Source organism: Pelodiscus sinensis, chromosome 11 (assembly GCF_049634645.1).
Source record: "Pelodiscus sinensis isolate JC-2024 chromosome 11, ASM4963464v1, whole genome shotgun sequence".
In the NCBI taxonomy this organism is placed as follows: Eukaryota; Metazoa; Chordata; order Testudines; family Trionychidae; genus Pelodiscus; species Pelodiscus sinensis.
In genome coordinates, this window is record NC_134721.1 from 35,700,894 (window position 1) to 35,724,922 (window position 24,029).

Below are 24,029 nucleotides of genomic sequence, written 5' to 3' on the forward strand. Positions count from 1 at the left end.
TGCCGCGTTCTGTCGACTTACTGTCGACAGAACGCGGCGGTAGTGTAGACGCAGGTATAGTTTTGTCGACAAAAGACCACTTTTGTAGACAAAACCCTGTAGTCTAGACACACCCTCCAACAGAAGAGCAGCAGCCATTAAGCTGTAATATCTGCAGTCACATACTCGCATTCCATCTAAATTGCATTAAAGTAGTGTTACACAAGGCTGTGAGACGGGGCCTGTCCTAACAGTCCCCACTGTCACCAGATAAAGAAACAGATCTCAAGATGGGTAAAGAAAACTTAGTTAACACCATTCTGTCTGGCAAGAAACTGCTTATCAATAGTTGAGGTTGTGGAATCCGCACTCTATGATTACTGTCATCACTTTCCTATTGTTTGTCTGTGTGATCTCTGTCTGGTTTCTGTCTGCTGTATAATTAATTTTGCTAGGTGCAAATTATCCAAGGCGGTGGGGTATGATTGGTTAGGTAATTCTGCTACAGTATGTTGTGATTGGTTAGTAAAATTATACTAAAATAATTGGCTATGGTATAGCTAAGCAGGACTCAGGTTTCACTATATATACTGGGGTCCAAGGAGGAGACCAGCAAGAAGAGCAACAGGGAAACAAGAACAGGAAGGAACACCAAGAAGAAGGGGGAAGACCTGGAAGAACTACTCACCTCCAAGGCACAGCCTGAGACCAGAGCTGCCAGGATTCTCCTGCATGACCGTGATGTGCAGCAGCTATGATCCATAGAGACTGACCTTGCTTGGCCAACAGGGGAAGTCTACCTGCCTGTATCAGCATTGGTGAGCATGACACTGTGTGCTTAGCATGTGTATCCTGCTTGTTTGGGAATTGTCAATCAATAGAGGATAAGAATATTACTGTGTAGGGCTCTTTCAGTGGTAAAGATCCTGCAAACTCACAGGAAATTCCGCTCTGAGCCCTAGGAATTGAGTAAGGGTGGGTGTGTAAATTAACAGGCTTGCACCTTGAGCCCTAGGAACTGGGTGAAGGTGTGTATCTCTAAAATGTGGAAGGGATAGAGAAATTTGTGTGGGTAACAGTACAGGTACTACCTCCAGGAGCCACGGAGTGGGTCCAAAGACATTGGCCAACCACACTGACGGCAGCAGCACGGCTGATGGAGGATTAGCTCGCAGGGGAAGAATACAGAACCTCTACTCAGTGGTCAGAGAGCCCCAGGAGACTAAAGGGACTAGGGTGAAGGAAAACCCAGAGGACAGAACCGTTAAGGCCCCTGCACACCAATTACAGTCAGCAGGACGAAACTTACAGGGCAGACCATCAACAAGCAGAGACCCATGACACCACAAGGATGAAAAACCTTCACAAGGGGAAAAAGGGCCACACAAGGATGAGTTACTGTCCACCAGTGCCCGAGATTGTTATTGGGAGAGTAGTCAAGGAGGACACTTCCGAAAGGACTGTCCGTACATGGACTGCAACTACAGGCAGGTCTGGGTGGCCAGCCATCAGGCAAAGGAACCCTAACCTGGCAATCCCTGTAGTAGTAGTAGGTATGAAGACCACCACTCTGGTGGACTCTGGCTGCAGCCAGACCTTTATAAGAGAAGGCTTGGTATGGGACCTCCAGCTAGCTGAGGAGATACTCAACCTCCAGTGCACCCACAGAGATGTGCGTCCTTACCCTACCGCCCAGGTAAACTTCGAAATTTGGGGCCAAAGAGAGCTCCTCCAGGTTGGGGTGGCCTCCCACTGACATATCCAGTGGTGTTAGGACAAGACTGGCCACAGTTTCAAGAGGTCATGAGGGACTGATTATTGCCCCACGAGGAAGCAACAACCTAGGACGCCAGGAGGGAGGACGCTAGGGTTTCCCATGGAGACTAGGGATGTTAAATATCGGTTAACTGAATAGTTGATTAACCTCATGAATTCTTATTGGTTACTCGATGAGTCTATAGTCCCCGAGGGTGGAGCCGGCAGCCAGTGTGCTCCAGCCCCACTCCCGAGGGGCCCCCTGCCATTTGGTGATACAGGGTGCCAGGTGGGAGCTGATCTGCAAAGGGAGCCAGTTTAAAAACCACCTCCCCTCATGGACCGGCTGATACAGAGGCCCAGCAGTTCTGGATGGTAGCAGCCCCTGCTCGGTGGTGAGGAGGGGGGACTGAGCTCCCAGACGCAGCACGAGCCAGAACTGCTTGCCCTCCTGGCTCCTAATACACTTTAAATGCAGAGCCGCAGCAGGTAGGTCCCAGACCCAGCGTGACCCAGGACTGAGCCAGGCTGCTGGCCAGCCTGCTAAAAAAGTTACTGGCGGGTGCTTGGGGGTGGGGGGGATAAATGTGTGTAGTCTATAGTATTAACCTAGAAGCCTTTGCTTATCGGTTAATCAATCAGTTAATTGATTATATTATTACAGTGTTTCTCAACTAGTGGTACTTATAGCCTTAGGAGTACACAAAAGAAGTCTGGGGGGTACCTCGACATAAGTGAAATTTGGCAATAAACATCCGGGATTTTGCGCTGCAAAGGGGACGGCAGCACATGCCTATCAAATTGAATGCTCAGAGCCACATGCCCCAGCGCCTGGCAGGAAAAGCACGTGGCTGCAGGGGCGGCTCCGGTGAGACCCAGGGCAGTTCCAAGTTGGGGGGTGGGTGTGAGTGGGGAGGAAAAAAAAAAAAAATCACTTCCACGGCCACCTCTCCTAGTTCATTTCCTCCCCATTAGCCTTCCTGGGGTGCTCCAGCGGGGAGGGCGGCTGAACCTGGAGATGTGCATTACCCCCACCCCCGCCCGCAGCTCAGTACAACGCATCCCATCACCCCTTCTCCGTGGCACTGTGGAGAGGAGCTAAAAGGCGGTGAAACAGCACAATAAGCTTTTCTCCAACGCCCCTCCCCCCATCAGTGGTGTGAGGGGCAGTTGCCCCCAGGCGCCACGCTAGGGGGGCGCCAGGCTGGGGTGAGAGCGCACAGCTCCACGCAGCGAGCCCAATGCTGGCAGGCTGCTTGCTCCCTGCAGACAAGCCGCAGAGGCAGGGACAGGCAGCGGGAGCGGGCACTTCAAAGGCAAGGTTACCATACATCCACTGCCTGGCTCTAGGGGAGGGGTGGGGCATTGGGTTAGACTGGAGGGGCTGGGGTGCTTGGCTCTGGGGGAGAGGAAGGGCAATGGGTTAGACTGGGGGGAGATGGGGTGCCTGGCTCTGTGGGAGGGGAGGGCATTGAATTAGAGCGGGGTGCTGGGGGTGGCTGGCTCTGGGGGAGGAGTGGGTGCATTGGGTTAGAGTGGGGGGGCTGGGAGTGCCTGGTTCTGGGGGTACTTATCTTTTTCTTGTTTTGAAAAAGGGGTACTTTATTAAAAAAAAGGGTTGAGAAACACTGCACTATTGCATCCCTAGTGGAGACAGACCCTCAAGAAGGTCCCTCTAATCACCCGGGACCCAAATCCTGGTAGAGACACCATAGAGGAGGACATCCAGGTAGAGATGGAGAGGGACACAGACTTCCTGAGAGAACAGAGGGAAGACCAAACCTTGATCCAGGTGTGGGAGCAGGCTAAGGCCCACGACCCAAGAGAAACAAAGGAGACAAGACACCCACAGGGGCTGCACTTTGAGATCCAGAAGAACCAATTGTAGCGGATGGTGGCTGACCCTCAGACATGTGAGGAGATATACCACTTACTAGTCCTTCGGAGGCTACACCAAAGCCTCCTTCACTTGGCACATGACACCCACTAGGCTGGACACCTAGGCAGGGAAAAGACCCTCAGTGAGGGGCATGCCAGTTCTTTTGGCCTGGTATACACCAGCAGGTTAGCGATTATTGTGCTTCATGCCCAGAAAGCCAGTGAGCTGGGCCTAAGGGCGTACCTAAGGCCTCCTCATACCCCTGCTGTTTATAGGTGTACCATTTGAGCACATGGAGATGGACCTGGTGGGACCCTTAGAAAAGAGCAAGTAAATCGAAAGAACGTGGCAATTTTTTTCCACCGCAGAAAACCTCATTTTACGAGGAAGAACGCCTTTTGTCGAAAGTGCTCTTTCGAAAAAAGGTGCTATGTAATGCAAAATGTGCTTTTTCGAAAGAGAGCATCCAGACTGCCTGGGTGCTCTCTTTCAAAAAAGCAGCTTGCTTTTTTGAAAGTACTGGTTGTAGTCTAGATGCTCTTTCGAAAGAGGCTTGCAGTCTAGATGTAGCCTATGAGAAGCAAACCACACAGCAAACCTGGCAAAGTGCCACTTCAGAAAGGAAAAGGTGACTTATCTTGGATACATAGCAGAAGGCAGGAAGTTACACCCGACGATTAGTAAAATACAAGCCTTTTCAGAGACACCAGCGCCCAAAACAAAAAGACAAGTGTGCCAGTTTTTAGGTCTAGCTGGCTATTACATACCAGAATTTGCGACAATCGTGGCACCACTTACAGATTTAACTAAGAACTTCCAACCTCGTCAGGTAAAATGGACAGAACAATGTGAAAGGACCTTCCAGGACCTGAAGAAGCACCTAGGACAATAGCAAGTCCTAGTACACCCTTATTGCTCAAAGGAGTTCGTACTCCAAACAGATGAGTCAGGAGCGGGGCTCAGAGCAGTCTTATCACAAGAGGTGGAAGGGGAAGAACGTCCAGTTTTATTTCTGAGCCAAAACCTTTTTCCTAGAGAAACCAGATATTTCACAATTGAGAAGGAGGCCTTCTCAGTAAAATGGGCTATTGACTTGCTAGGCATGACCATCCAGCTAGTGACAGATCATGCACCCCTCCAGTGGCTGAACTACATGAAGAAGGGTATGTCTACACTACCACCCTAGTTCGAACTAGGGTGGTAATGTAGGCAACCGGAGTTGCAAATGAAGCCTGGGATTTGAATTTCCCGGGCTTCATTTGCATAAAGCCGGGCGCCGCCATTTTTAAATGTCTGCTAGTGCGGACTCCGTGCCGTGTGTAGCCGCGCGGCACGGAGTCCACACTAGCGGACATTTAAAAATGGCGGCGCCCAGCTTTATGCAAATGAAGCCCGGAAAATTCAAATCCCAGGCTTCATTTGCAACTCCGGTTGCCTACATTATCCCACTAGTTCGAACTAGGGTGGTAGTGTAGACATACCCAAATAGACCAACCCCTGGATTACGCGCTGGTATCTCTCCCTAAAACCTTATGATTCCCATGTATTCCACCAACCGGGTAATCCACGCCAATGCGGATTTCTTTTCCAGGTTGAAGGAAGTCGACAGGGAGGGAGAACGCCTGCCGGACTCCCTCTTAAGGGGGAGGGTGCATGACGGGGTGTGCATACACCACACTGGAGCAGGGGGAGAGAAAACCCTGTGGGTGGAGGAAGCCCTGCCCCTTCAACCACACTGGGCATGCTCCAAGTGCTGGAGCAGCATAATAGGCAGGAGAGCAGCTCAGTCTGGGCTGGCCAGTGAAGGAGAAAGACCTCCAACCAGAGTTCCTGAGCTGCAGCAGCCAGCAAGAACCGGCGTCCCAGGAGATGGCCGCTACGCAACCACCACAGAGTCCAGGGAGAAGCTGCTGCCAGGAAACCAGGAGACCCAGCCGTGGCGTGGGATGTCAACCAGAATCGATAGGAAGTGATCCAGAGAGGGTGCAGGAGAGGCTTCTCCCACCCAGGTATGCTTGGTGTGTTTTGAACAGATTCCCTGCCAAGGGAGCGGTAGACCGTTCTGCCACTCACAGGGCTCTCGGTTAGGATCTGGTGGAGCAGGGTAAGCCCGGGTCCCCCTATCCCGGCGTTTGCCCCAACCCTACTGATTCTGGCCACTAGGCCCTACTGCCCTACAAGGAGGACTACTTACTGACTCTGGCTATACGGCTGTACTGCCCTGAGTTGAGGGCCACCTACTGACTCTGGCCATTAGGCCATGCTGCCCTGAGACCAGGGCTGTTTACTGACTCTGGCCACTAGGCTTTACTGCCCTGGAGCGAGGGCTGGCCACAATGGACCCTAACTGGTAGACTGTACTGTCCTGAGAAAAGGGACTATACTACTGACCTCTGACACTAAGCTCAACTACCCTAGACCATAAGGGGATATTTACAGACTATAGAGATGGTTGACAACCCTGCGGACAACCAGGTGGCGTCCACGCTCCTGAATATCTTTACCTCTGTGATGGGGTGTGCATATGCTGCCACACGCCCTTATCGACTAATCGGGTAGTTGATGGAAATTCCATTGACTATTCAATTAGTTAATCTAAATTTTACATCCCTAGCATAAATACAATGATATGGACTGTTGGCACAAAAGCGCAAACAGTGTCTGCGTTCAATGGTTCATACTGCCAGTACAAATATGTGCACCTTGTTTTTTCATGCCAGGATCTGTACCATGAGAAAACACACACATATGCTTGTAGTTGAGGGCAGGAGCCCATGAAGTCATGTGCACGATGTCACAACTGTGATAGGATGAACTAATAGGAAACATACATGCTTCAGGTGCATCTGTTCAGGTCTCAATGTGGGCGCCATAGTGCCAGGATGCAAACACACATAGGCCCTTGCGTTTGTCTGTCAAAGTGTACGTAACATGAGGAGACACGTAACACATTCCTATGTCTTGTGAAATCTACAGTGGCACGTCCCCTGTCTCAGACCTGCCAGGCATGGTGTGTACTGCTGGGACACTCACATGTGCCTTCCATCTCATTTAGAAGGTCCGTACAACTAGGCTACACCGGAACACCCTAGTGTCTCACTGATCGGGTCAGTACACGCCTAACAAACACGCACAAACTCAGATCTCAATGCAAAGGTCCATGCTACTTTGAAGGGTGCACATTTGTATTAACGATGTTAAGTAGTGTGTAATTCACTAATCGAATAGTCAATGCATTTTTGCATTGACTATTTGATTAGTCGATAGGGCGGCTCTGCCCCTTTGAGATGCTGACATAGCATTTCAAAGGAGCAATGCCTCACGGAGCTCAGAATCAGCTGTGGACTCCAGCTGACCCCGGGCTCCATGCGGTGCTGCCCCTTTGGTCAGCTAGGGACTCCAGCTGACCCCAGGCTCTGTGTACGCTGCCCCTTAGAAAAGCAGCAGCGGTATTTCAAAGGGGCAGCGCCACACGGAGCCCGGGGCCAGCTGGGGACTCCCCAGCTGACCCTGAGCTCCACACAGTGCTGCCACTTGGAAGTACCCTCTTCTTTCCCCCCCTTGCTGCCTCTATCTGATCAAGGCAGCAAGAGATGGGAAGGAACTAGTCAACTATCTTGTCGACTATCCGATCAACATTTGCTTATTGGATAGCTGACTAGCCCTTAATACCCCTAATTTGTATCTGTCTGTGAGTCTGTACCATCAGGTCACACGTTCACCCTGTCACGTATCACTGAAAGGGTTCTTTCAGTAAGGGCATAGGCGCACTCTCGAATCAAAATGTGAAGGACCATACCATCTGAACACCTACTCACCTTCTATCAGAGTGCAGTGGTCTGAACTGCCCAGACATTCACATGCTGCCCTCGTATCTCAATGCTCAGCGTAGACTAACAGGAAGCACACAGGCATCTCATGTCTCAGTGAGGGAATCAGACTGCCAGGAAACACAAGTAGCCTGTGTGCCTACCTATTAGTGTACACACCACTAGCAGGTGCATACACCCTCATACCTCACTACAATGGTGTATACAGCCAGGATACACCCATGACCAGGGCTTGACAAGCGGCAGTGAGCCCCGCTCACCAGCCATGCAGTTTGGAACGCTGCGCATGCGCAGACCGCGCTGCGGTGCAGTGTCAGCTTAAAATCTACTCGCCCCAGGCGAGTACATTGACTAATTTGTTGAGCCCTGCCCATGACCTCATGCCTCTGACCAAGGGTCCATATCACTGAAACACACACTAGGGATGTTAAATTTCGATTAATCAGCTAATCAAGTAGTCGATGGAATTTCCATCAACTACTCAATTAGTCACTAATGCGGGGCACTCACTGTCCCACTGAGCCTCTGCCTTTGAAGTGTGCAAGAGGCTCCCATGTCTTTTGCACATTTCAAAGGGAGAGGTATAGCAGTTGGTACCCTGCGAGAGCAGGGACTGCTTCGGTCCCCGCTGCTTCCCCCACTGCACCTCTGCCTCCCCTGCCTCCCTCTCCCCCATGGAGGTGGCACTGGCGGGGAACTGGCTTTTAAGCTGGCTCTCCCCAGCACTGGTTCCTGCTCCTCCCCACTTGGTGCCTCTGATGCAACTAGTTGAGTAGTGACTTGACTACCCGATAAGTCTAGGCTTGTAGTCAAGTCGACTAGTCACTTACATCCCTACAACACACATCTGCATGTCTCTGTGCGAGGTCTGTGGTGCCAGGACACACGTGCGTCTCACTGCAATGGTTCGTAAAGTCCCGGCCTGCATAGTAGGGATGTAAGAGTATAGTCAATTAACTGACAAGCAAAAGCTTATAGGCTAATGCTATAGACTACATGCATTTCCCCCTTGCTCCCACCAGTAAACTTTTTAGCAGGCCCTCCAGCAGCCCAGCTCATCCTGGCTTGCACTGGGTCCAGCACCTACCCCTCCTGCAGCTCTGCATTTAGAGTGTATTAGGAACCAGGCGGGCAGGCAGTCCGGCTTGTGCCAGGTCCGGGAGCCCAGACACCACCCACCCCAGATAGGGACTGCTGTCATCCTGCACTGCTGCCTCTGATATAGACACAGCAGCATGGGGTGGCAAGGGGCTCCTCAGGAGTGCACTCGTTGCCAATCCCACCGCAGGAACAATAGAACAGTCGACTAACCAATAAGAATTCATGAGGTTAATCGACTATTCAATTAACCGATATTTAACATCCCTAATGCACACACACTAGGGATGTAAAATCCCATTTAACTGGTTAAACATGGTTGACCAATAAAAGGGAGGGTGAGGAGGATGGAGTGTCCCCCCTCCCCTGCTGCAGGTAGGAGCTGATCTGACCAGGCTGGAGCAGCCCCTGTCCACATCTCACCCTGCAGGGCTCGAGCAGCCCTCTGCTCGCGGCAGGCAGGGAGCTACTCCAGGACCCACTGGTTAACTGGAACCAGTAAACATCACCCTTTAAAAGTGATGCTTACTGGTTAACCAGTTAATCTTTCGCATCCCTAACATACCCTCCTTTGTCAACCAAAGGTCCAAACTGCTGGAATACATACACAGGCCTTTGTGAATGGCCATCCTGCTAGGACAGACAACCACACCCTCGCATCTCATTTCAAAGGTCCATATGGGTTAGACACATGCATATCCTTGTGTCCCAGAACAATGGTCTATATCACAAGGACACACACCTCTCATCTCTGTGCATGAAGTTCCATGCTGCCGGGACACACCTCACTTCTGAGTGTGAGATTCCATACCACCAGGAAATACACAAAGCTTATTTCAAAAGCCTGTGCTACACACATGCAATCTCCTGTCTCTGTACAAAAGTCAGTGCAATCTGAACACTAACACACCCTTGTGTTATAATGCAGGGGTCTGTGTCAATGTTTCCTTTATTTTTTTCCATCCATGGGCGAAATAAATTTTGTTATGTGCAACACACACACACACACACACACACACACACACACCCACCCCTCTTCGGTACCACTGGGAAAAGACAGTTACCTCATAACTGTTGTTCTTTGAGATGTGTTGCTTATGTCCATTCCATTTAGGTGTGTGCACACCGCGTGCATGATTCCTGGAAGCTTTTTCCCCTTAGCAGTACCCGTTGGGCCAGCAAGGGAGCCCCCTAGAGTGGCACCTGTATGGCTGCACATTTAGGGTATGTCTACACTTCATTCCCCTCTCTCTCTCTCTCTCTCTGAATGCAAATGCAGACACCCGAAATTGCAAATGAAGTGGGGATTTAAATATCTTGTGATTCATTTGCATAATCATGTTATGGCGCTATTTTGAAATAGCACTATTTCGAAACAGCACCACTATACGATTATGCAAATGAATCACAAGATATTTAAATCCCCGCTTCATTTGCAATTTCGGGTGTCTGCATTTGCATTCCTCAAGAGAGAGAGGAATGAAGTGTAGACATACCCATGTACTCCTGCTGGACCCCAACCCCTTCAGTTCCTCCTTGCCGGAGATTCCACTGACATAAGCAACACATCTCAAAGAACAACAGTTACGAGGTAAGTAACCGTCTTTTCTTCTTCAAGTGCTCGCTTATGTCCATTCCACTTAGGTGATTCCCAAGCATCCCCACGGAGGCGGGGTCAGAATCTTACCCTGAAACGGACTGCAGCACTGCCCTACCAACCGCCTCATCCTGTCTAGCTTGTTGCGTGATTGCATAGTGGGTAGTGAAAGTATGGACCAATGACCGAGTGGCCACCCTGAAGATGTCTAGGACTGGCACCTGCACCAAGAACGCTGTGGAGGAGGCCAGGACTCTGGTGAAGTGGGCCATGATAGGCGGCACCCGTTTCCTCTTCAGGTCATAGCATGTCCTGATACATGGCATAATCCACGAGGACAGGCACTGAGCTGACAGTGGACAACCCTTCATCCTGTCTGCTTTAGATACAAAGAGCTGAGTAGATTTACGAAATTGTCTCGTCCTTTCTAAATAAAAGGCAAGGGCCCTCCTCATGTCTAGCATGTGCAATGCTTGTTCCCTCCTGTCTTCATGTGGTTTCGGGTAGAAAACTGGCAGGAAAATTTCCTGGGACATATGAAACAGGGACACTACTTTAGGCAGAAAAACGGGGTGTGGATGTAGGGTCACCTTGTCCTTCAAGAACACCGTATAAGGCGGCTCAGAAGAGAAGGCTCGCAACTCCCCTTTGACAGGCAGCTTGTACCACTGCCGAGCCAGGCGACGGATGGGCAAACAGGTGTTTGTGGCCTGCTTGCAGCACATAGTACTGTCTCTCAACCCCCTTCTGAGTTGGTGGTATGGAGGCTGGGGGTCTGCCAGAGGCTCTTGGTGATCTTAGCCACAGTCTTATTCAAAGGGAGGGCTATCTTTGCTGGGGCATCTGCCATGATTATGTCCACCACTGGGTCCACCTCCTTTCACCTCCTCAGCCTGAACCCCCAAGTTTTGGGCCAGCCTTTTAAAGAGGTCCTGGTGTGCCCACATGTCCATGGTTGGCATAACTGGGGACGGATCTGCTAGGGCTTCATCTGGCAATGAAGAAGAAGAGTCCCTCAGCGAAGATGGCCCTTCTGGTGGTACATCCACTCCAGGTTGCAGAGGCTGCACTAGGGCCTGATCCAACACGGTCGGTGGCTGATGAGAGCTCACCAAGGCCCCCATCGACCCGGGAGGACTGGCTCTGCTCTCTGATCCTGGGTCCCTCATGAGCGGGGTAGCAGAGGGGACCCGAGTAAGATGAGGCCAACCCTGACCCCAACCTTTCTGTGCCCTGGCCCTGGTGGTATGCCCATGGGGTCCAGAACAGCCACTGAGGAGGTGGTTGCCACTGGAGCGGCCATGACATACACCACTGATGGGCTGGACCTCTTTGACTGGTGCCGCGAGTCGGATCGGTGCCAAGATCTGGATCAGTACTGGGACCTCGACCTATGCATGGACCCTGACCTCCACAACCTGCCTGAGCGCCATGACGAGGCTCTGGATAGTGATTCCGCCTCCGACTCAGATGAGTAGTCTGATGCAGACCATGGCGGTACTGTGACTGATGCCTGGCTCCTCCCCTGGCTGTGCTGGGCCATGGCCAACGGCTTGTCTCGGTGCTGAGTTGGCGGTGCCAGTGGGGGGATGACCTCGGACTCCGGTGCCGGGGGGCACAGTGCCGGTGCCACCTGCTGGATGGTGTACCTAACCTGCATCAGGTCCTGCACTACAAAGGTCAGTGCCAGTAGTGTAGTCGGTGCCGGGCCTGCATCTCTCCCTAGTGCCTGGATGGGCGGTGCCAAAGGTGGTACCAGGGTCACCGTGATTCCCTGCCTTTCCCCACCTGTGCCGGCCCTGGTGACACCGTGAGCTCAATCAGCTCCTGGGCTGCCAGAAACGTCTCTGGAGTCAGCGGCTGCGGGCCCTCCTCCATGGACAGGACCTGAGTTTCCGGGCTACTCACCCGCAGGGAGCTTGGGCCATGCCAGTGACACTCGTGAGCTGGGGCATCAGGGCATCCTTCTTTCAGGCATGCTTCCTGGCTCCTTCTGGAGGGTGACCTCCCTCTCTGTGCTTTCTTGTGCGCACGTGGCACCGGGGACTGGGAGTGGTGCCTCGGTGCCCACCGATGCTCCGGCGCTGCAGAGCGTTTCTCTGAGTGCCTGACTTCCCGCACCGACCCCAGTGTGCGCCTCACCGACGGGTGCCTGGGGTTGCAATGCCAATTCCATCAAGAGAAGCTTGAGTCTTGTTCTCTTTTGGTTCACAACTTGAATGATTTGCAAATGTTACAAGAGTCTGTGAGGTGTCCTTCTCTCAAGCACTTCAGATGCTCCTTATGGGGGTCCCCACATGGCATAGGTTTCCAGCAATGCCAACAAGGTTTGAAGCCCTGGGGCCCCCGGCATACCCCCCCTAAGGAGGAGGGGGCAAGAGAACTCTTTCCTAACTATTTACAACAGATAACTCAGAACAATGAATAACTATTTACACTAGATAAGGTTAGATAGACTACTAAGGGCAGGCATGCTATGCAAGACAAGCATTCCAGCCACTGTCAGGGGCGGTAAGAAAGAATTGAGGGAGTTGGGGGCCAGCAGGGGTATATATGCATGGCCATATCATCCCCATTCTAGGGGGTTCCCTCACTGACCCAACAGGTACTGCTAAGGGCAAAAAGCTTCCAGGAATTGTGCACACGGCACGCACACACCTAAGTGGAATGGACATAAGCAAGCACTCAAAGAAATAAACATACACCCTCACATCCCAGTGGTGCATACCAACAGCACACACATGCCCTGATGCGAAAGCAAGGGCTACTGCATTGGCAGGACGCACACATACTGTGTGTCTTAGTGCAAGCATCCATACCATAGGGATAAGCACACACTCACATGTCTAAGCGTGAGCATCTGTATCCCCAAGACAAGCACATCCTTGTGTCTCAGTCCAAGGGTCTGCACCACTGAAGCAAACACAGGCGCACTTATCTCCATGTAAGTATCCTTACCAACCAGATACAGGTGAGCCTTCATGTGTTAGTGCAAGGGTACGAACCAGGGAGACACAAATGCACCTTTGTGTCTAAGTGTGAGGGCCCATTCCACCAGGAAACACTCGCATCCCCTTGCATCTCATTTTAAGGGTCTGTACAATTACAACACACATGCTTTTCCTCGTGTCTGAGCTGGAGGGTCTTTACAGACAGGAGAACACACCTACACCCTCCTTTCTTCTCAGTTCAGGGGTCAGCATGGCCAGGAAAGCAGTATGCGCCTTCCTATATTCATGTGATAGTCCATGCCACTGGGAAACACACAGACCCTTATGTGAGGGTCACTGCACACTCACATGCCCTCCTGTCTCTCTACAAGACTCTATACCTCCCAGACAGAATTCCCCATCTCACTGTGAGGATCCATGCTGTCAGAACAGAGGACTACAACCCCTCAGGTCTCATTTCCAATGTGTGCAAGCCAGGGACATATACTGTGCCCTTGTGTCACACTGCGAGCATCCATGTTACCACAAAAAATCACACGTGTCCTGATGTCTCATTTCAAGGGTTGATACCATGCATGCCTCTGTATCAGTATGAGGGCTTACAATCGGAATGTTAAATAGCATTTAATAATCATGTAACTGCACCAATCTTAGCAGTTACACGATTATTCACTGGTCCCAGGGGTGGGGCCAGCAGCCCCCTGCCGCTCCACACTCCTGCCTCTGTATCAGAGGCAGCAGCACAGGGCAGCAGCAGCCTCGGTCCACAGTGGGCCCAAGCTCCCCACAGACAGCCCGCCTGCTTCTGTGGAAGGCAGCAAAGGGGGTGATCAGGCATCTCCATACCGAATCCCACCTCACACACATTCTATGCTGCTGCCTCTGCTAGGGTATGTCTACACTACCACCCTAGTTCGAACTAGGGTGGTTAATGTAGGCAACCAGAGTTGCAAATGAAGCCCGGGATTTAAATTTCCCGGGCTTCATTTGCATATTGCCGGGCGCCGCCATTTTTAAATGTCCGCTAGTTCGGACTCCGTGCCCCGCGGCTACACGCGGCACGAACTAGGTAGTTTGGACTAGGCTTCCTATTCCGAACTACCGGTACACCTCGTTCCACAAGGAGTAACGGGAGTTCAGAATAGGAGTTAAATCCCAGGCTTCATTTGCAACTCCGGTTGCCTACATTAACCACCCTAGTTCAAACTAGGGTGGTGGTGTAGACATACCCCTAGAGAGGCAGCAGCGTGGGGGGCAAGCATTTCTGTAGTATCTGGTGCTCGTGGGGAGCTGGCTTAAAAGCCAGTTCCCCATGAACCTCAGTTCCTCTCTCCCCCCTCTTACTGCCTCTCTTTGGGTATGTCTACACTACAGCACTAATTTGAACTAACAATTTGAATTAGTTAATTCGAAATAAGCTAATTCAAATTAGTGCATCTAGACCTAAAAACTAATTCGAATTAGCATTTTGCTAATTCGAAATACCATGTCCACACTGAGTGGACCCTGAACCGAAGTTAAGGCTGGACGGAACCAGTGCCGGCAGGGCATCAGGTTAGGACTTAGAGTGTGGAGCTGCTGCCTCAGGCTAGCCGAGGGTTGTGCTTAAAGGGACCCGACCTCCACCCCGGACAGACAGTTCTCAGGGTTCCCCACTTGCTTGTCTAACTCGAAGAGGGACAGCAAAGCAGTCCTGTCTTGGAGTGCCCTGAGTGCACACACTCAGCACAATACAGCACTCGGCCATCAGCCCGGCTGCACTTGCTGCAGGCTGCCATCCGTGGGGTCCAGGAGGCCCTGCAGGAGAGCTTCCACCCCGAGGAGCCCACAGAGCCACCCCTGTCCTCCCCATCAGGGGCTCGTGCCCCATTCCTCCCTCACCTCCTTCCAATTACCCCTCCCTAGCCCCACTTCCTGATGTAAAAAATAAAGGACATGTGTTCAAAAATAGAAACTCTCTTTATTTAACAAAACTGGGGGGGGGAGGATTAACCTCTGGGGAGACTGGGAAAAGGAGGTGGGAGGGGGGTGGGAGAGGGGAGGGGGAAACCTGGGAGGAGGGAGCTGGAAGGGGGAAGCCAGGGGAAGAAGGAGGAGGGGAAGTATAAATCTATGGTGCACCATATCTTTAGTACTGTGTACAGATGTGGTCTCCTCACCTCAAAAAAGATATTTTGGCCTTGGAAAGGATTCAGAAAAGGGCAACTAAAATGATTAGGGGTTTGGAACATGCCCCATATGAAGAGAGGCTAAAGAGACTGGCACTTTTCAGCTTAGAAAAGAGGAGACTGAGGGGAGATATGATAGAGGTATATAAAATCATGAGTGGTGTGGAGAGGGTGGATAAAGAAAAGTTCTTCATTAGTTCCCATAAAAGAAGGACTAGAGGACACCAAATGAAATTAATGGGCAGCAGGTTTAAAACTAATAAGCAAAAGTTCTTCTTCACACAGCACACAGTCAACCTGTGGAACTCCTTGCCACAGGAGGCTGTGAAGGCTAGAACTATAACAGAGTTTAAAGAGAAGTTAGATAAATTCATGGAGGTTGGGTCCATGGAGTGCTATTAGCCAGGGAGTAGGAATGGTGTCCCTGGCCTCTGTTTGTGGAAGGCTGGAGATGGATGGCACGAGACAAATCGCTTGGTCATTGTCTTCGGTTCATCCCCTCCGGGGCACCTGGTGTTGGCCGCTGTCAGCAGACAGGCTACTGGGCTAGATGGACCTTTGGTCTGACCCAGAATGGCCATTCTTATGTTCTTATGTACTAAGCTCAGGGTCGGGGGTCTCACTGGACCAACTTGATTTTCATGCAAACCTGCTCCTGGCCTTTGGTGGCCAGGCTGGCAGCTATCCTGCTCTAGACGGTCACATTCCTGTGCCTAGTGCGGAGATCGTGGACGTTGGAGGCCTCCCCCCAAACCTCGATGAGGTCCATGATCTCCACACTAGACCAGGCAGGCGCCCATCTTTTACGGCCCCGGGGCAGGCACCTGGGAGCCGCCAGCCTGGTCCTGGGAAGAGGTGGAGGGCTGGGTGGCAGCGGGTGGCTGGCTCATGCCGTGCCAGGTGCAGGGTCTACTGGCTGGGTGCTGGCAGGCTTGCAACTGGCACAAGCATTGTAGACAGACCGTGCCCCTTTAAGGGCTCCGGAGCCGGGAGGGGGGCAGAAGAGTTTCCCTGGTTTGGCCCAGAGTGGCCACCAGGGCAACCTTGGAAGGGCTAGCCTCCAACTAGTTCTAATTAAGTGGCTACACAGCCCTTAATTCAGACTACTTAATTCAAACTAGGCATTACTCCTTGTAGAATGAGGTTTACCTAGTTCGAATTAAGCTCTCCGCTAGTTCGATTTAAATTCGAACTAGTGGTTTGTATGTGTACCCCCTATTAAAGTTAATTCGAACTAACGGTTGTTAGTTCAAATTAACTTTGTAGTGTAGACATACCCATACAGGTTTATGAGTTAATTGTTTAAATGACTATACGCTAACATCCCTAATTCACAAAGTTTCAAGATACATCTGCACAGCAGCTGGGTAGTCAGACAGGTGCTAGCTTTGCTTGAACAAGCATCCTAAAAACAGCATAGCTTGAGACAGTAGCTTGGATTAGCTGTCCAGGGCAGGTTTCTACTCCGGCAGGTAGCCTCAGATGCTACCCATGCTACAGCCAGAGATGCTGCTTCGTTTAGCACATTTGCTCAAGCAAGTTAGCACATGTCTGTTCAATTAAGCTAGGAAGAATGCTCCAAACTGCAGCACAGACGTTCCCACAGTGGAGAGGACATACCCCTGAGACACACACGTGCACACCCTTCTGTCTTAATGCTAGCGTTCCTACTCCCAGACACACACACACACACACACACACACACACGCTTTTCTTTCAAGGTCCATACAACCAGAATACACATGTACAAACTCGTGTCTCGGTGTGAGGGTCTATTCCACAGAATTGTATATACCCACATGCTCTCACTTTTCAGTGAAAGGTTCTGTAATGCAGGGACATAGCCTCACACTTGACACGTGTGTGTATGTTCTACTGAGATGCACATATTCATACCCTTGCATATAAAGGGTCCAGACTAACAAGGCACAGATGTGCACATCCCCATCTGAATGTGAGAGTCTGTAACGTGGCAAGATATACCCAATGTCCTCTCCCCCTCAACCTCCTTCCCTTATTTAGTCTTGGTTCTGGACTTCCAACACTCCAGTCATCTGAAGAAGTGGTCTGGGCCCACGAAAGCTCATGATATCTTCTACATGTTTTGTTAGTCTTTAAAGTGCTACCAGACTATTTATTTTTTTTAAGTTTTTCCTGTTACAGACTAACTCGGCTACCCCTCTGAAACAGTAGGGGCAGGGGCTGCTCCAGCCCTGCAGAGAACCCACTGTGGATAGGAGCTGTTCTCACCCAGAGCAGCTTCTGTCTGTGGGAAGTCCAGGCACCTGACAAGCAGGCTTTGTCCGCAGGGAACCCAAGCGCCCTACAAGCAAAGGACTAATCTTGCCGAGGTTGAGAACTGGTGGCAGCACCAGCCCTAGTGCAGGGGTGGGGGCTGATCTCCAGCCTGGATTCCACTTTTAGTCAGTTAACAGGTTAAACATTAGGAAAAGCTAAGATTCAGCTGACTGACTGATTAACCAGGTTTTTACATCCCTATTGTACACAAACCCACAGATGTCATTTCAAGTTCCATGCAGTCAGGACACACAGGTATGCCCTCATGTTTCACGGTCACGGGCTGTAGCACCATTACAAACATATGCACACCCATGTGTCTCAGCACGAGGGCTATACCGACATGGATACACAAAGGACGTCTCCCTACAAGGGTCTGTAGTGCCAGAACACACACACACACACACACACACACACACACACACACACACACACCCCCTCATGTCTCACTACTAGGATTCATAGTGCCAGTCAACACATATGCCCTCGTGTCTCAGTGCAAGGGTCCGTATCACAAGGACACACGCACATGCTCTCATTTCAGTAGGCAGGCCTGTACTGCTGGGACAAACATATGTAGGTCCTTGTGTCATATTGCAAGGATCCATACCACTGGAACACACTTCAACTAATTTCAAGGGGCATGCCAATGGGACACAGACACAGAGACACCCTCTGTTTTAACTGCAAGGATCTGTAGTTCCAACAAACACATGGTCGTCTCTGTGTGAGGGTTCCTACCACCTGAAGACACATGTACATTCTCACATCAGTGATAGGACCCAGGCACACTTTTGCGTTTCCATTTTGAGAGTCTATACCCCTGGGACCCACACGCACACCGTTGTGTCTGAGTGCAAGGGTCTATTGCCTGGATGTTCAGACACCCTTGTGTATCAGTGCAAAACTCCATAGCTCCAGGAAACACACGCACACCCCTTGGGTCTGAGTGCAAGTGTTTGTACAGCTCAGACAGACACACACACACACACACACACACACACACACACACACACCCCTTCGTGTCTCAATGCGAAGATTGGTTTCTCTTATGTGCCACACACAGGCACCCTTGTGAATCATCGCTAGCTGCACACAAGCAATACTAAGCAAACACCAATTGAAAAGCAGAGGCCCAGATCCCAGGCTCAGAGATCCACCCCCACCTTCAAAATCCCCCCACAGCCACCACCATAGATACAACTGCTAACAATCAGAACATCACCCTGAGCCACCTACTGTTTGCCCCAGCCTCACATTCCAGAAAATCAAGTTTTATCCTTTTGGCTTTGGCACATGCTAGACTCTCTACCACCCTGCTGCACAGCACAGCGTCTGAGCAAAACATCTGGGACCATGGCAAAAACCACCGCGAGTCAAGAGATGATTCAAGCGAATGGGAGGGAGAAAGGGTGGGAAGAAAAATAACCGGAAGAGAGAAATGAAGGAAGGATGGAGATCAGAAGGGAGGAGCGGAAATTAAAACTTCTGTTCGTTTGGGGTGAAAATAACAAAGGTAAAGTGTCATACCTTGGCTGTTTAACGTCAGATGAGCAGGACCTTGAGGGGAGAGGAAAAAGATAAAAAGAAAGAAAGAAAAAAGACTAGTCATATAAACGCACAGAAAAAAGGAGGGTTTAATCTTTTTGCCACAATTTAAAAGCTGTTTTTAACTTGTGACAGACATCCAGGCCCCAGGGGGAGAGAAAAGGGTGGGGGGAGAGAGAGAAAAGGGGTTCGGATGCCGAAACGGAGTAAACAAAAAAAGAAAGGGAAGGAAAAAGAAAGAACTCAAAAGCCCGGACAGATCGAACTGAAATTGAAACAGGACAACAGAAGAGAGTCTTGGAGGGGGTCTTTATTAGTCTCTTAAAAAAAAAAAGCATTCGGGGTCTCTCTGTAGCAGGGAGACGGAGAAATGCTTCTTTTTTTCCGGTTAAACAATAAAATTAAGAAAAATAACAATGGAGAAAGAGACACAAACCAAGGCCTGAGAAGGCATGTGGGGAACGGCGTTGCCTTTGGTGCCAGAGGGTCCCGCAGGAAGAGCTGGAGCGTACTTGCTGCTTTGGGAGGCAAGGGGGTTAGTGGTGGGAAGTCATAAGGGCTAGCTGGGGGCTGGCTGGCATCTCACTGCCCCCAAGTGCTCCAGGAGTGATCTCAGCCAGAAGAGGAGCTACCCCCAGTGTAAATCAGCAGAAATGAACTCCACAGCAGTCACTAGGGAGGATTTTGCCCCTCCCACACACCGAGAGGAAGCAGGACTAACTGCTGTACAATGAGAAGAGCTACTGCAGGTGTCAATCAGGAGTCACTCCATGGAAGTCAAGGGAGAGAATTACCCTTTTGGTCACCTTGGTGCAGGCCAGGCAGTAGTGTGAATTCCTCTCCCCTCCCCGACACAGGACCACCACCACCAAAGTGAGAGGAGCTACATACAGTGCAAATGAGGAGTAACTCCACTGCTGACATCAGTGCAGGTTCCCCTCACCCCCAGTACTCCTGTGGCACTCACTGAGGCTGATTCCCCTCACACACACGCCCGGGCAATCGGGAATCACCCCATGGGAGCACAAGTGGCTATTCTGGCACCAGCAAAGAGTTCCTCTTAACACCAAACTGCTTTGCTGCCAGCACACTGGCACCTCCGACAGCAGCTGCTCCTTGCCTGGCACCCTCTCCCCGCCCCACACACAGAGAAAGAAAACACCATTTGAAGAGATTTGACTCCCATACACTGCTGCAGGGGGTAAGGGATTTTCAATACCTCATGGCCACTGTTAACCCTGCAGGGTGGCGGACACCAAACAAGGGGTAAGGCCAGGCACATCCCCACATGAGCTTCCCCGCCCCCTCCCCCCCGACCTCACCCCAAGGAATCACTTTCCCTCCTTGAGGAAGCAGGGGATGCTAGAGTAGATAGGAACCCTGTGAAACCAAGGAATCTTGGCTACCAACTCTGCCGCCTGTGCCCCACTACACCCCCCCCCTTCCTATTGCATGACACAATTGGGGGTCCCACCCGAACGCCTAAAAAAGGTTCAGCTGCCGGCTTCTTTGGTCTCCCAGGAAGACCTGAATTTGGCTGCTTATGGAGGGTGGTTGGAAAAGAGGGAAGGACCTCGTGGCATTTGGGCAGATTTCCCTCCGCAGTTCCTGCCCGACCACTGCAACTCAGCTTCTCAGCTGCGTATGCCAGTGTGTGAGGTGCGAAGTGGGAGGGCTCAACCTTTTTTTTCTGAGGCCTCTCAACATGCTATAAAAACTCAACAGCCCACCTGTGCCACAAGAACTAATTTTCCACATATAAAAGCCAGGACTGGTATAGCAAGCAGGGCAATTGCTTGGGACTCCATGCCACAACGGGCCTTGCGAAGCTAGGTTACTCAGGTGTCTGCCCCAGGTGGCAGTCCTCCGGGCCCTGGGCTGAAGCCCCATGCGGTGGGTCCCAGAAAGTTTCTGGCCCCCCTTGAAGCATGCTCATGCCCATCCCCATGAGACCCAGACGCCTGGTTCAGAACCACTGACAAAGACTGGGGTAATGCTAACAAACCCCTGGAATCCACACAGCCCAGCCCTTATTCCATCTCCTGAAAGACCATGGGGACAGATCCCTGGAGTCCAACTGCTGGGATTCACCCAGCTCAGCCCCCATTAGGGTTTCCCAACCTATGGGTTGCAACCCAAATACAGGTTGTCGTTACATTTCAAAAGGGTCGCCAAGTGTCTCCGCCCCCCTCCCGTTTTTGAATTGCCTGAGGTCATGGAAGTGGTGGTACAACCCCTCTCCCTGGGAGTGTTTTCAGTCCTGCCCTCACAAAGCCCTGCTGGGGGATGGGGGATTGCTCCTGCTGTGGCGGAATGGGGGGTTAGGTTTGGGGATCTCCGGAGGGCCCTGGCATCCCTATGAGTCTCTATTTGTTTGCTTTCTTCTACAGGTGGTGCGGGCCATCAACATCATCCTGCTGCGCAGGGTCATCAACCTTGGTGATATGGATGCCATTGTCGCTGGCTTTGTCAACATGGGCTTTCCCAAGGGCGGGGGGAAGGGGAGACTTTTGACGGCACCCACATCTCCATCTGGGTTCCTGACCACCAAGTCTCCCTGAATTGTCAAAATGGGTTCCCATCTGGAAAAGGTTGGGAACCGCTGGCCCCCATGATGCCTCTGGATAGATCAGTGTGCAGAGGTCAACAGATCTCTTGGGGTCAGCTGCTAAGATCCTAGCCTCTGCTCTGCCTAACTATACATTTTACTGGGGGATTCAGCTCCTGTGCTACCTTCCATTCCAACAGATTAAAGAAGGGTTAAAGACCCCCTGGAATCCCCAGCTGGGATCTACCCACCTCATCCCTCTATACTCCCTCCTGAGAGATCAAGATGTGGGGCATAAATCTGCTGGGATCCACCTTGCCTAGCCCGCATGCTGCTACCTGGTAGATTGGGGAAGGGAAGAGATAGCTTACAGGGATTCAACCAGGCCAACCATCCCAACTCTGTCTCTCATGGGGCAGTTGCATGGGGTAGGTATGTAAAATCCCATTTAATTGGTTAGCCAGTTAAATATATTGTTTAACTGATTAACCCATTAAAGGGGGGCTGCTCCAGTCCAGCTGGGCTGAAGTGATCCCTCCCCATCCACCACTGGGCTGGAGTGGCCCCCTCACCGCAGGCAGCCCAGCTAGAACAGCCGCTGCCTGCACCTCCCCACCACTACCAGAGACAGACACTGCTCCAGACACCCAGGCCCGCCACAGACAGGGGCTACTACAGATGACTGGAGCAGCTCCTGTACTGAAGCGGCTCCCTGCCCACAGCAGGTGGGGAGCTGCTCCAGCCCCTGTGAATTAATCTTAACTGATAAGCCTCACACTTTAAGGATGAGGCTTACCAATTAACCAGTTAATTGGTTAAACATTCACATCCTTAGTATGGGGACACAGTGTGGGGAGGCTGGGGCGAGAGGGTAACTAATTCCCCAAATGGCCCCTCCTTCTGTTCTTCTCCCACTCCTCCCCTGCGGGTGAGGATGAAGATGGGCAGGCAGAGCAGGAAGCATTAATATTCCTCTCCCGCCCGCCCGAGTGCCTCCGCGTCATTAATCATCGTGTCCGCTCTTCTCCCTGCGCCAGGCAGCTGCTTCCAAGACATCAGGCAATTTCATGCAAATGACATGGGGCCCTCTCTACTTCACACCCAGATGTCTCCACCCCAAGACACATGCTCTCCTTCACCCATCACCATCCCTACCCAGCCCAAAGGCACCCACTTACAGCCTATAGGGCTTATGACTTTCAGGGGAAGGAGAATTTGACCTTCAAAGACAGGGAGAGAACCGAGGTGTCCTGGCTTGCAACTCACCCTGTCCTGCTCTATCCACTAGACCTCACTCATCCCCCAGAGCCAGGAACAGAACCAGGAGTTCTCATGCCTTCACCCTGGTCTCAGGGGGGTGGGAAATGAGACATGAAAAGCACCAGCTCTGATCCGAGGTGGGGGTGACTGTCTGGGGGGGGGGTGGCAGTGGGGGTGATGGGAAGCTGCTATCCCTTCTCCCTTCCGGTGGTGATGTGAAATTAATCTGATGGGTCTCAGACTGATTCCCAATAGGCTGCGTTGTTCAGGGATATCCCAGCTGGCCACCTCGCTTCCAGGGGCCAACTGGAAGCCAATGAGTCTGTAATGGAAGCAGTGGGAATATACTGTTGGGGGCAGTAGTCTCTGTATGGGACAGGAGGTTGGGGTTGTGGGGGCTACAGTGGATGAGGAGTTAATGGCCACAGGTTGGAGGAGCGTGGGAAGGTGAGCAGGAAGCTGCAGCAGGAGAAAAGGAGCAGATGTGGGGCTGCAGTGGAGGGGATTTGGGGAGGGGGGAAAGGGAGCAGTGGGAGGGGACAGAAGCTGTATGGGAGCTGAGACCAGCCCCCCCCCGCTCCCCACCCCCCCACACACACACCCTACAGAGGCCCAGGCCTGGCATATTAGGATGCTGTCTGCTCTCCTCCCGTCACCATGGAGACCAGCTCCAAGAATCCCTCAGGCATGACGGTAGCAGCCATATTGTTCCAATACTGCAGCCCCCCCAGCACCCTGACAGGAGGGGGCCCTGAGGAGGGAAAGCCATGGGGGGAAGGCTGGCAGTGTTCACTGGCACCACAGGAAGTATGAAACTGGTGCCTCACAATCCCGACCTGAAACCCCCACCCAGAGCTCTGCTCTCCTGGCTAACCTGCTCCCACATTAACTAGGATTCCCCAGCTCTATTATACAGTAGCTTCTGGTACTGGGGAGGCAGTAAATCACACCCAGCCTCCGCCTTGTCCAAGTCCAACCACGGGCTCCTTACTGCCAACTGCTCACAGCTGTGCGAGCACAGACAGCAAGTGCTGCCAGGCCTCTCAGCACCTGTGCCCTCCTGACATGCTCACCACATGGGCCCTCTCTTGTATACATGCTGCACAATCCTCCTTTGC

General features: G+C 51.7%; 1 protein-coding gene across 25 annotated transcripts in view; it reads right to left on the reverse strand.

Moving 5' to 3' along the window:
• The window catches only part of NRXN2 (neurexin 2), a 354,461-nt gene that overhangs the window by 287,423 nt on the left and 43,009 nt on the right, over positions 1-24,029 (reverse strand). For 20 of the 25 annotated variants that reach the window (XM_075939216.1, XM_075939213.1, XM_075939215.1 and 17 more), the window contains exon 4: positions 19,086-19,115. The exons of 4 other annotated variants lie outside the window; for them this stretch is intronic. In XM_075939216.1, coding sequence (XP_075795331.1) covers positions 19,086-19,115 — 30 coding nt within the window. Of the gene's footprint in view, positions 1-19,085; positions 19,116-19,539; positions 19,841-24,029 lie in introns of those variants that run through there. One more of the 25 variants, XM_075939217.1, reaches the window with a different exon arrangement.